At 40.3% G+C, this 13,603-nt stretch overlaps 1 protein-coding gene and 1 pseudogene across 2 annotated transcripts in view; one reads left to right on the top strand and one right to left on the bottom strand.

The window, feature by feature from the left end:
- Positions 1-13,603, bottom strand: part of PPIP5K1 (diphosphoinositol pentakisphosphate kinase 1) — a 59,441-nt gene that overhangs the window by 2,396 nt on the left and 43,442 nt on the right. For both annotated transcript variants that reach the window (XM_023514300.1, XM_023514299.1), the window contains one exon: positions 6,121-6,234. In XM_023514300.1, coding sequence (XP_023370068.1) covers positions 6,121-6,234 — 114 coding nt within the window. The remainder of the gene's footprint in view (positions 1-6,120; positions 6,235-13,603) is intronic.
- LOC111725920 overlaps positions 11,047-13,603 on the top strand; it is a 6,647-nt pseudogene continuing 4,090 nt past the window's right edge.

The raw sequence follows: 13,603 nt of genomic DNA on the forward strand, positions 1-13,603 counted from the left end.
TTTTTTTTTTTTTTTGGTTGCAGCCATCATTGTCGTTTGGCAGGCCTGGGCTGGGGATTCGAACCCGCCACCTTAGGTGTATGTGGCTGACGCCTTAGCCGCTTGAGCCACAGGCGCCAAGCCACCTAATGTATATGTTGAGGGTAACATTAAGATATAACTAAGGCTTCAGAACAAGAGTGTTAAGGCCCCCTATCTTTGAGAAATAAACCTCCTTGCCAACTCCAAATTCCTATGGCCCCTCAAAGTTAAGACCCTGTAAGTCTTGGGACCCTTTAAATTCCTACTTTACCCCAGTGGTTCATAATTAGGGGTACATACCAATTTGTATAAGACCTCAAAAGTACAGGCAACCAAAGCAAAAAATTGACAAATGGAATTACAGCAGGTTAAAAAGCTTCTCCACAGCAAAGAAAGCTATTGAGTAAAGTAAAGAGACAACACAAAGAATGAGAAAAAATATTTGAAAACTATACATCTGACAGGGATTAATAACCAGAATATATAAGGAGCCAAAATAACTCAATAGTAAAAAAACAAATAATCCAGTAAAAAATGGGCAAGAGATCTGACAGACATTTTTTCTAAGGAAGACACACAAATGGCCAACAGGTATATGAAAAATGTTCAACATCACTATCAGAGAAATGCAAATCAAAACTACAATGAGGGCAGCACCTATGGACTTGAGGAACATCCTCTCCAGACAGCTGGTCAATCACCTCAGGGACCACCACTTGCAGTGAGTGGGGTGCCGGCCCCAGCCAAATTGCAACAAAAAATAGCAGGGCATTGTGGTGGGCACCTGTAGTGCTACTTGGGAGGCTCAGGCAAGAATATTACCTAAGCCCAAGAGTTTGAGGTTGCTGTGAGCTGTGATTTCACAGCACTCTACCAAGGGTGAAAAAGTGGGACTCTGTCTCTAAAAAAAACCTACAATGAGATATCATCTCACTCCAGTTGAGATGGCTTTTCTCAAAAAGACAGGCACTATGTGGTGGGTGCTTGTAGTCTCAGCTACTCAAGAGGCTGAGGCAAGAGAATTGGCTAAGCCCAAGAGCTGGAGGTTCCTATGAGCTGTGACACCATGGCACTCTACCAAGTGCAACAAAGTGAGATTCTGTCTCTAAACAAACAAACAAACAAAAAAAAGATAGGCAATAATAGATTCTGGTGAGAATATGGAGAAAAGGGAACCCTCTTATACTGTTGGTAGGAATGTGAATTAGTATTAGTACAGTCATTATGGAGAATAGTAAGGAGGTTCCTCAAAAAACCAAAAATAGAACTACCATATGATTCAGAAATCTAAAAAAATCAGTGCATTGAAAAGAGATCTGCACTCCCATGTTCACTGCAGCACTATTCACAATAGCCAAGTACAGAATCAACCTAAGTGTTCATCAACAGATGAATGGAGGCCAGGAGCAGTGGCTCACTGTGTAATCCTAAAACTCTGGGAAGCCAAGGCGGGTAGACTGCTTGAGTCAGAAGTTAAGTCCAGCCTGAGCAAGAGTGAGACCCCCGTCTCTACTAAAAATAGAAAAACTAGGCTTGGTGCCTGTAGCTCAGCAGCTAGGGCGCCAGCCACATACACCAGAGATGGCAGGTTAGAACCCAGCCTTTGCCTGCCAAACAACAATGACAGCTGCAACCAAAAATAGCCAGGTGTTGTGGTGGGTGCCTGTAGTCCCAGCTACTTGGGAGGCTGAGTCAAAAGAATCACTTAAGCCCAAGAGTTGGAGGACGCTGTGAGCTGTGACACCACGGTACTCTACCAAGGATGATATAATGAAACTCTGTCTCAAAAAAAAAAAAAAAGAAAAGAAAAGAAAAGACATGAAAAACTAGCTGGCCAGGTGTGGTGGCTCACGCCTGTAATCCCAGCACTGTGGGAGGCTAAGGAGGGTGAATTGCTGGAGCTCAGGAATTCGAGACTCGCCTGAGTGAGAGTGAGACCCAACTCATGGAAAAAAATGAACAAAGCCAGCTGGGCGCTGCAGCCAGTGGTTGTAATCCCAGCGGCTTCCAGAGGCTGACGCAGCGGGATGTCCACAAGCCAGAGTCTGAGGTTGCAGAGAGCTACCAAGCCACTGCACTCTGCTCAGGGGCATGGTGGGGGGGGACTCTGTCTCAACAACAACAACAACAAAAAAAGAAAGAAATAAAAAATAAGCAATGAAATAAAATAAAAAAACAATAAAAAGAAAAACTAGCTGCACATTGTGGTGGGTGCTTGTAGGTCCAGCTACTTGGAAGAATAAGGCAAGAGGACTACTTGAGCCTATGAGTTTGAGGTTGCTGTAAGCTATGATGCCACAGCACTTTACGCAGGTCAACAGAGTAAGATTCTGTCTCAAAACAAAAACAAAAACAGATGAATGGATAAAGAAAACTATGATATATATACAAAATGGAATATTATCCATCCAAAAAAACAAATAAATCTGTTTGCACCAACATGGATATAACTAGAGGTTATTATGTTAAGTGAAATAAGACAAGTACAGAAAAACAAGACAGGAGAAGGAAATGAAGAGAAATTGATCAATGGGTACAATATGGTTTGACAGAAGAAATAAGACCCAGTATTAAATAGATCAGTAGGATGAGTATAATTTACAATAATCTATTATATATTTCAAAATAGCTAGAGGAGAAGAATTGAAAGAATTCTTGGGTAGATATCCCAAGTACAATAATTTGATCTTACAAATGATACTAATGTATTAAATTATCTCATGTATTACTATTACACATTCAATTAAAAATTGTCTAAAAGTTTCTTTTCTTTTCTTTCTTTCTTTCTTTTTTTTTTTTTTTTTTGAGACAGAGTCTCACTGTGTCACCCTCAGTAGAGTGCTATGGCATCACAGCTCACAGCAACCTCAAACTTTTGGGCTTAAGTGATTCTCTTGCCTTAGCCTCCCAAATAGTTGGGATTACAGGCACCCCCCACAACACCTGGCTATTTTTTTTGTTGCAGTTGTCATTGTTGTTTTAGCAGGCCCAGATCGGGTTCAAACACGCCAGCCCCAGTGTGTGTAGCTGGTGCCCTAACCACTGAACATGGGTCCTGAGCCTGTCAGAAAGCTTCTTTAACTACAAATTCCGAGATTCCATCTCCAGAGATTCTAATTCTGGATCATAGGTGAGGGAAAGGGAAAAGGACGAGGGCAATATCATTTTGTTGAAACACTCCCAATTGAGTAGGATGTATATACCTTTTGTCAAGAATCATTCTTTAAAGTGATCAATGTATTTCTGGGGTAGAGGTAATCATTATTAAGAGCCCAAGACATAAGTAAGCAGGAAAACATAGAAAAACCTTGTAAATAAGAATAATAGGAAAGAAAATGATTTACCCAAAGATAGAAGACTGCCACAGAATCTCTACATGGCAGAAGTTCTTAATCTTTCTAACTCCTTAGAGGCACTATTGAAAATTATAGATTATCTTCCAGGAAAAAATGGACATGCAAATATTCACACTAATCTTTATATATGATTCTTGAGGCTTATAGATTCTACCCTGAAACCTATCCATGGATTCAAAATTAAGACCCTGTAACTCTTGTGCAGATTATATACACAGAAAACAAAGTGAATTTCCCATATCCTGAGAGTAGCATAAGAAAGTCCTTAGAATCTTAAATCACACTGTGGAATGATTCCTACCACAATCTCTACTTCTACATTGACCTCTAGTAAGAGAATAACCTACTTTTCCCTTTGTAAACACCATAACTATTGATAGTATTAAAACTATATATTAAAGCACTGTAGTTTCAATAATGATAGATTCTGGAAACAGAGGGTACCTGAATAGATTATCATCAAAGAAAACCTAGAAAAGCTGGCAAATCTGAGCCTGCAAAAGCTGTCATTGAGTTTGTAAGGCATGTTAGGTATCTCTCTTTTATCTTTTATAAAGGAGCAGAGGAGGTACGCTTCAAACAGAAAAGAGAGGAAAATGGTTTGGGCATAAGGTAAGAGCCATGGGGCCTATTTCTGGTGCAGACAGACCTTAAAGAAGATGCTTATTGGGTGAGCATGGTGGCTCACACCTGTAACCCTAGCACTTTGGGAGGGTGAGGCAGGAGAATCTCCTGAGCTCAGGAATTCAAGACCAGCTTGAGCAACACTGAAACCAAGAATGAAACCTACTTGGTTTCTCCTATGAAAATAAGAGAAAAACCAAATTAGTGTTATGACAAGCACCTACAGTCCTAGCTACTTGGTAGGCTGAGGCAGGTTCATTGGAACCTAGGAGTTTGAGGTTGGTGTGAGCTAGGCTGATACCATGGCAGTCTAGCCTGGGGCAATATAGTCAGACTCTATCTCAAAAAAGAAAAAAAAGATGAACTCAGTGCCTGTAGCTCAGTGGCTAGGGCACTGGCCACATACACTGGGGCTGGTGGATTCTAACCTGGCCCAGGCCTGCTAAAAACAACAATGACAACTAGAACAACAACAACAAAATAGCCAGGCACTGTGGTGGGCACCTATAGTCCCAGCTACTTGGGAGGCTGAAGCAAGAGAATCAAGCCTAAAAGTTTGAGGTTGCTGTGAGCTATGATGCCACAGCACTCTACCAAGAGTGACATAGTGAGACTCTGTCTCAAAAAACAAACAAAAAAGATGTTTATCAATGAGAATACACCCCTAATACCCAAACCAAGGTATAAATGGAAAAAAGAAAAAGAAAAGATGTGAGCTAAACTTTACCCAAATATAAAAGTAATCTTAATATCCAGCTTGTGGTTTAATTCAGGAAAATCAAACAGGTCAGACAGAAACAGAAGAGGGATAAGAATAAGATTTCAGGGGTGGCACCTGTGGTTCAGTGAGTAGGGTGCTGACCCCATATACTGAGGGTGGTGGGTTCAAACCCAGCCCTGGCCAAACTGCAACAAAAAAATAGCCGGACATTGTGGCAGGTGCCTGTAATCCCAGCTACTGGGGAGGCTGAGGCAAGAGAATCACCTAGGCCCAAGAGCTGGAGGTTGCTGTGAGCTGTGATGCCATAGCACTCTACCAAGGGTGATAAAGTGAGACTCTGTCTCTAAAAAAAAAAAAAAATAAAAAAAAATAAGATTTTAGGGGAGCAGAACCCATAACATTCCAGGAGAGAGGTAAAAAGGGCAATATCAAGACTAGCATAGGATAATATGAAATTCAGGGAAAGAATTCTTGGTGTCAGGGAGGAAATTTTCTTCCTCATGCAGGGTGCCATAAGAAGGGCAAAATTCTGCAACTGTTAACCCCAATGCTGAAATATAAATCTTTGCTTCCATCCTATCCAAGTAAAGTAATGAAAGGCATGTTTGATTTCAGGAGGCAGGATGATAAGGAAAGGATGTTTCGAGTGGCGCCTGTGGCTCAAGGAGTAGGGTGCCAGCCCCACATACCAGAGGTGGCGGGTTCAAACCCAGCCCCAGCCAAAAACTGCAAAATAAATAAATAAATAAGAGTGGCTTTAAAAAAGGATGCTTCCCTCAGTGGTGCCTGTGGTCCATATATAGCCCCACCTCTGATTACTACCAGTATCTTCCCCTCCTTTCAGTCACCTTAAGAACTTCTTGTGGCTCCCCTGTTCACATAGTTACCAAAAATAACTAGTGATAGGCTAGAGATAATAAAAAAGAGAGGGAAAAACCAGCACCTCAACTTCAACTAACTAAGAACAGACAACCTGAGAGAAGGGACGTGTAGAAATAAGTAGCAGATTCTAGTTTCCTGTCCTGGCTTTTCTAGATGTCTAGGTTACCTGTTAGTCATCTTTACTGGAGAAAACTGTAGAGATCAAATGGGGACTGGAGGAGAATGAAGTCTCTATCTTTTTCTCACCTTTTGGAGAGAGCCACTCTCCCAATTCAAGATAATGTCCTAATATCAGAGAAGAGTCTCACTCAAACGAGATAGAGGGAACATAGAGGACAGATGTGCAGGGGGTGAATAAGCAGGCTCTCTTAGAAGTGGCGGGTGAGACTGCCTCCCTAGCAGATATTTCTGGTCTTCCAACCCTCCTCTTCTTTCCCCTTACGCAATAGGTCTCTCATTCACCAATCCCTCCACTCTGCTTGGCTTTTAACTAGGCAATTCCAAAGGGTTACTTACACCAAGGAGGCTTCTCAGAGCGCTGCCGTAGTTGCAGGGGAGGTGAGTGAAGAGTGCGAGGTGGGGAAAATGGGCTATCTGAAGCTTGGTTGCTGTGCAGAGAGTCAAAGAGGGCTAGATAGGTGGGGAGAGGTAGAGGGAAGAGGGAAGAAAAAAAGGCATATGAGGAAAAATCCAAGAACCATACGTTCTTAACATAAGTCAAAGCCAACTTACCCTCCCGTGGGCTAGGAAGTAGCATTTCCTAGGAACAGTTCCTCCAAACCATTTTCAATTTTTTAATCTCCATAATACAAACATTTTCAAACATTTTTAAAAAGTAGTTGAGGCCAGGCACAATGGCTCATGCCTGTAATCCTAGCACTCTGGGTGGCCAAGGTGGGAGGATCACTCGAGCTCAGGAGTTAGAGACCAGTCTGAGCAAGAGCAAGACCTCATCTCTATTATAAAAAATAGGAGAATTAACTGGGCATTATGGCAGGTGCCAGTAGTCCCAACTACTCAGGAGGCTGAGGCAGGAGACTGCTTGAGCCCAAGAGTTTGAGGTTGCTGATGCCATGACATTCTAGCCTGGGGCAACAGAGTGAGACTATGTCTCAGAAAAAAAAGAAAAAGAAAAAAAAAGTAGTTGAAAGATTAGTGTATCAATACCTGTATACTCATCTCCTAGATTTAACATATTAACATTTTGCCATATTTGTTTCATCTATTTCTTCATGTTAAAGTTCTTTAAAATAAATGATAGACTTCATAGAACATTTCACCTCTAAATACTTCAATATCTCTAAACGTAAGGAATTTTTCCTTTCTAGCCACACACCAAGCTGAACAAAATTTAAAATAATTCCCTAGTATCATCCAATACTAGGTCCATATTCAAATTTCCCCAAATACTTTCCAAATGTTTCTCTCTCTCTCTCTCTTTTTTTCCAAGAGACAGGGTCTTGTTCTCTCAACCAGGCTGCAGTGCAGTGGCCTGATCATAGCTCACTACAACCTCAAACTTCTGGACTCAGGCAATCTTCCTGCCTCAGCATTCTAAGTAGCTAGGACTTAGATATAAGCCAACATGCTCAGCACAGATATCTTTTATAGCAGGATCCAAACATGAGCTATGCACTGCATTTTGTTCTATTTTAATCTAAATAGTGCCTCCCACACTGCTCTTTACTTTTTTGAAACAGAGTCTCACTGTGTTGCCCTGGGTAGAGTGCCATGACGTCACAATTCACAGCAACCTCAAACTCTTGGGCTTAAGTGATTCTCTTGCCTCAGCCTCCCCCGTAGCAGGCGCCCACCACAACACCCAGTTAGTTTTTTGTTGTTGCAGTTGTCATTGTTGTTTAACAGGCCCGGGCTGGATTCGAACCCACCACCCTTGGTGTATGTGGCTGACACCCTACTCAACGAGCTATGGGTACTGAGCCCCGCTGAGTTCTTTTTCATAATAACTTTTTGAAAAGATCAGGCCAATTGTCCTGTAATATGTCATGTACTACATTCTGGACTTGTCTGATTGCTTCTGCATAGAATCATTTAACTTATTATCCCTTCTATTTCCTATAAATTGGAAGTTAGATCTAAAAGACCTAATTAGAGGATTCGGGTGAAATAATTTTGTTAAGAATACTTTAAGAGGCCAGGTGTAGTGGCTCATGCCTGCAATCCTAGCACTCTGGGAAGCCAACGTGGGTGGATTGCTTGAGTGCAGGAGTTCAAGAGCAGACGGAGCAGACTGAGATCTCCATCTCTTCTAAAAACAAAAAAACTAGCCTGTAGCCCCAGCTACTCAGGAGGCTGAGGCAGGAGGATTGCTCAAGCTCAAGAGTTTGGGGTTGTTGTGAGATATGAAGCCATGGTACTTTACTCAGGGTGGCAGGGTGAGACTCTTGTCTCAAAAAAAAAAAGAATACTTTAAGAGGTGATCCCATATACTTTATGTTGTATCATACTGGAAACACGTAATGTCTCATTGTCCCATTATAAAAGTAAGGCTAAATTTACTCACTAGATTAAAGTGGCATCCACAACATCTCACTATTGTGAAGTTTTCCTTTCTGATTATCTGATCATGAGTGATCCTTTGAAGGATATCTAATTCCCCATCAATGTTTCACTTAATGGTATTAGTATCCATTGACAATCTTTAATTTTTTTTATTAGCAGTGTCAAGTGGTGATTTTTTAATTCCACCAATCCTTCGGCATTTATTAGCTAACATATTTTCTGTAAAGAAGAGCTTTCCCTGTTCACCTGGGGATATTTGATTATTTTCAACTGCAGTTCTCACTGAAAGGTAGGTTAAATGTTTATTTCTCTTTAATTAGCTTTCAAAGTAAAGAGTTGGTAAAAAGTATTCTCTAATAGTAGTGCATAAGTATAATTTTATTTTATTTTATTTATTTATTTTTGAGACAGAGTTTCACTTTGCCGTGATATCATAGCTCACAGCAACCTCAAACTCTTGGGCTCAAGCAATTCTCTTGCTTCAGCCTCCCAAGTAGCTGGGACTACAGGCACAGCCTCAACACCCAGCTATTTTTAGAGATAGAGTCTGGAAGGCCCTTTTAGAGACAGGTCTTGCTCAGGCTGGTCTCGAACTCGTGAGCTTAGGCAATCCATCCTCCTCGGCCTCCCAGAATGCCAGGATTACAGGTGTGAGCCACCTTGCCTGGCTAATTTTATTATCTTTTTTTTTTTAAGAGACAGAGTCTCACCTTATTGCCCTCAGGAGAGTGCCGTGGTGTCACACAGCTCACAGCAACCTCCAGCTCCTGGGCTCAGGCAACTCTTTTGCCTCAGCCTCCCGAGTAGCTGGAACTACAGGCACTCGCCACAACGCCCAGCTTTTTTTCTGTTGCAATTTGGCCAGGGTGGGGTTCGAACTTGTCACCCTCTGTATATGGGGCCGGCACCCTACCCACTGAGCCACAGGCACTGCCCTTATTATCATTTTTGTATAGGATTGATTTTATGGGCTTATTGATTTTTATATATTCAGCCTACTTTATGTTATATATACTTTTTTTTTAAAGACAGGGTCTTGCTTTGTTGCCCAGGTTAGAGTACAGTGATGCAATCATACCTCATTGCAACTCAAACTCTTGAGCTGAAGCCTCCCAAGTAGCTGGAACTATAGGTCCCTCCGCAACATTGGCTAATTTTTAATTTTTTTTATCTTTTGTAGAGACAAGATCTCAATATATTGCCCAAGCTGCTCTTGAACTCCTGGCCTCAAGCAATCCTCTCACCTTAGCCTCCCAGAGAGCTAGGATTACAGGTGTGAGACACCACACCCAGCCAACAGTACAGCATTTTAAAAGTTTTTTGAATTTTATACTCATACTTATCTTACTTTGAAAATCCTAGTTCCTAATAATAGAAACATAATTCCTTATTTGCATTAATTTATAATACAAATATATCAAGACACTATCAATATCACTATAGTATTAGTATCACTGCTAACAATTAAACTACTAAATAAGGATTAAAACTATTTTATAATTCTTTTTGTTTCATCAAAGAATTTACAGTCAGAGTGAAATATCCCAAACTTATTTGAAAAGTTATTCTACCTGTGTTGGTATGGTCTTTCTTTTTTGCATTTATAGGGTTTATTTCTTATCCTTCTTGGTTTGGTTTTATATTTTGAAGAACATTTATAGGTTCACAAGTCAAAGCTATCTAAGAAGGCACACTCAAGGAAAATATATTTCCTTCTTTTGTGCCTTTCAGCCCCATTCCCTATTTTTACCTCTAAAGCAGTGACTTTTAACCAGTGTGCTGTGAGAGAACATTAGTTGTAATGTGAAAATTTTAAAAGAGCATTAATTAGATTATTTTTGAAAGAAGTTCAAAGCACAGTCTTTTGTTTTATTCTTTTTTTTTTTTTAGACAGAGCGTCAAGCTGTCCCCCTGGGTAGAGTGCTGTGGCATCACAGCTCACAGCAACCTCCAACTCCTGGGCTCAAGCGAGTCTCCTGCCTCGGCCTCCCAAGTAGCTAGGCCCACAGGTGCCCACCACAACGACTGGCTTTTTTTTTTTCTTTGGTTGCAGCCGTCATTGTTGTTTGGCGAGTCTGGGCTGGATTTGAACCCGCCACCTTAGGTGTATGTGGCTGGGGCCTTAGCCACTTAAGCCACAGGTGCCGAGCCTGTTTTAGTCATTTTTTTAATGAACCTAATTTAAGTGTCTCACAGAAATTTAACTACATCTTCAAGTGTGCTGTGAGATTTTAAAAAAGGTTGAAAACCAGTGCTCTAGAGGTACATAATTTTTCTTTTTCTTTTTTTTCTAATAGCTATGCTAGAGGGTCAAAGTGATATCTCATTGTGGTTTAGATTTACAATTTAATGACTAATGAAGATATTCTTCTTTTCATGTGCTTCTTGGTTATTTGTATATTTTCTTTGGAGAAATGTGAATTCCAGCCTTTTACCTAATTTTTAAATTGGGTTGGATTTTTGTTAAGCTGTTATGTTCTAATTATTTGAAATCTGATTTACACATAATTTTTTTCTTTCTATAGACTACCTTTTAACTTTTTGATGATATACTTTTATAAACAAGTGCTTTAATTTTGATGAAGTCGAATTTATCTATTTTTTTCTTTTGTTGTTTATCCTTTTGTTCTATCCAGGAATCCACTAGAAACAACTAAGGCTATGAAGATTTACCTTATGTCTTCTAAGAGTTTTATAGCTTTAGCTTTCATATGTAGGTCACTGATCCACAAATTAATTTTTTTTATTAAATCATAGCAGTGTATATTAATACTATCATGGGGTAAATTAATTTTTTTATATGGTGTGAGGGAGGGGTCCAGCTTTATTCTTTTGCCTGTGAATATCCCATGGTTCCAGGACCATTTATTGAAGAGACTCTTCTTTCTCCATTGGCATCTGAAAACCAACTGGTCATAGATGTGTGAGTTACTTCTGGACTCAGAGATTCTTTTTTTTTTTTTTTTTTTTGAGACGGAGCCTCAAGCTATCCCCCTGGGTAGAGTGCCATGGCATCACAGCTCACAGCAACCTCCAACTCCTGGGCTCAAGCGAGTCTCCTGCCTCCACCTCCCAAGTAGCTGGGACTACAGGCGCCCGCCACAACGCCTGGCCATTTTTTGGTTGCAGCTTTCATTGTTGTTTGGCGGGCCCGGGCTGGGGATTCGAACCCGCCACCTTAGGTGTATGTGGCCGGCGCCTTAGCCGCTTGAGCCACAGGCGCCGAGCCACCACATTCATTTTTTGTTGTTGTTATTGTTTTTTATGTTTTGAAACAGAGTCCCACTCTGTCACCCTGGGTAGAGTGCCAGGGTGTCATCATATCTCACAGCAACCTCAAACTCCTGGGCTTGAGCAATCCTGTTCCCTCAACCTCCCAAGTAGTTGGGACTACAGGGAGCCACCACAATGCCTGGCCTAGTCCCACATTGTTTTGATTACCATAGCTTTGCAGTACTTTTTTTTTAAAAGGTAAGCATAAAGCAGTTTACCAAGGAAGAGAAAGACAGACTTACAGAGTAAGAAAGCTTACAAAGTAGGATACATTTGCTATAGACAGTGAAGGGGCCTCCATTGCCAGGACAAGTAGGCAAAGAAGACTATAGTATGTATGTTTTGAAATTAGGCAGTACAGGGTGGTACCTGTGGCTCAAGGAGTAGGGCACCAGTCCCATATACTGGAGGTGGCGGGTTCAAACTTGGCCCTGGCCAAAAACTACAAAAATAAATAAATAAATAAAGATGTATGTTTAAAAAAAAAAAAGAAATTAGGCAGTACAAGTCCTCAAACTCTTCCTTTTTCAATAGTCTTTTGGCTATTCAGGCCTCAAGAATCTCATATGAATTTAAGGATCAGCTTTTCCATTTCTACAAAAAAGTCATTGGCATTTTGATAGGGATTACATTCTATCCACACATCACTTTGGGAAACATGGTCATTTTAACAATATCATATCTTCTACATGTATATGAATGTAGAATATTTTTCCATTTTATAGGCCTTCTTTAATTTCTTTCAGCAATGCTTTGTAGTTTCCAGTGTACAAATCTTTCCATTTTTTGGTTAAATCTGTTCCTGAGTATTTTAATCTTATAGGGATGCTATAGTAAATGGAATTGTTTTCCTAATTTCAATTTATTTTTATTTTTTATTTTATTGAGACAGAGTCTCAGTTTGTCACCCTTGGTATAATGCCATGGTATCATACCTCATAGCAACTTCAAATTCTTGGGCTCAAGTGATTCTCTTGCCTCAGCCTCCCTGATAGTTGGGACTACAGGCACCTGCCACAATGCCTGGCTATTTGTTGTTGTTGTTGTTGTTTAGCAGGCCCAGGCTGGGTTTGAACCCACCAGACCTGGAACATGTGGCCAGCTCCCTAACCACTGAGCTAAGGGCATCCCCCCATTTCAATTTTGGATTATTCTTGGTATATAGCAGCAACGCAATTGATTTTTTTCTCCTACCCCACAATTGATTTTTGTGAGATGATCTTGTACCCTGCAACTCTTGAATTTGTTCATTAACTCTGGTAGTTTTTGTTTTGTTTTGTTTTGTTTTTTGAGGCTTCTTTGTGATTTTCTACATATAGGACCACAACTTCTACAAAGAGGGATAGTTTTATTACTTCCTTTCCAATCTTAACTTCTTGACTAGAACATTTAGTACAATGTTGAATAGCAGTGGTAGAAGCAGGCATCCTTGTCTTGTTTCTAATTTTAGGGGGAAAGTTTTCAGTCTTTCGCTAAGAAGTATAATATGTATTGTGGGTTTTCATAAATACCCTTTATTATATTGAAGAAATTCCCCTTTATTTCTAGTTTGGTGAGTGTTATTAATCATGAAAGGATGTTGGATTTTGTCAAATAGGACTACAGATGTGAGCGACTGCATTCAGCCAGGTCTATTTTCTTTTGAATCAATTTATGCAGTGTATGTTTCTAAGAATTCATCCATTTCATCTAGGTTATCTAATTTGTTAGCATATAATTATTCCTAGTATTCTCTTATAATCCTCTTTATTTCTGTAAAGTCAGTAGCAATGCCCCCACTTGTATTCCTGATTTTACTTGTTTGAATATTCTCTCTCTTCTTAGTCAGTCTAACTAAAGGTTTGCTAATTTTGGTGATCTTTTCAAAGAACCAACTTTTGAAGCTGAGTACAATGCCTCATGCCTGTAATCCTAGCACTCTGGGAGGCCTAGGCAGGTGGATTGCCTGAGCTCTCAAGTATGAGACTAAACTGAACAAAAGCAAGACCCCGTCTCTGAAAATATCTGGGTGTTGTGGCAGGCACCTATAGCCCCAGCTACCCAGGAAGCTGAGGCAAGATTGCTTGACCCCAAGAGTTTGAAGTAGCTGTGAGCTATGATGCCACACTTGACTGAAGGCAACAGAGACCCTGTCTCAAAAAAAAAGAACCAACTTGGAGTTTTGTTGAGTCTTCCTGTTTTTCTATTCTTTTTTTTTTTTTTT

Source organism: Otolemur garnettii, unplaced genomic scaffold, assembly GCF_000181295.1.
Source record: "Otolemur garnettii isolate 467f Iridium unplaced genomic scaffold, OtoGar3 scaffold00050, whole genome shotgun sequence".
Taxonomy (NCBI): Eukaryota; Metazoa; Chordata; class Mammalia; order Primates; family Galagidae; genus Otolemur; species Otolemur garnettii.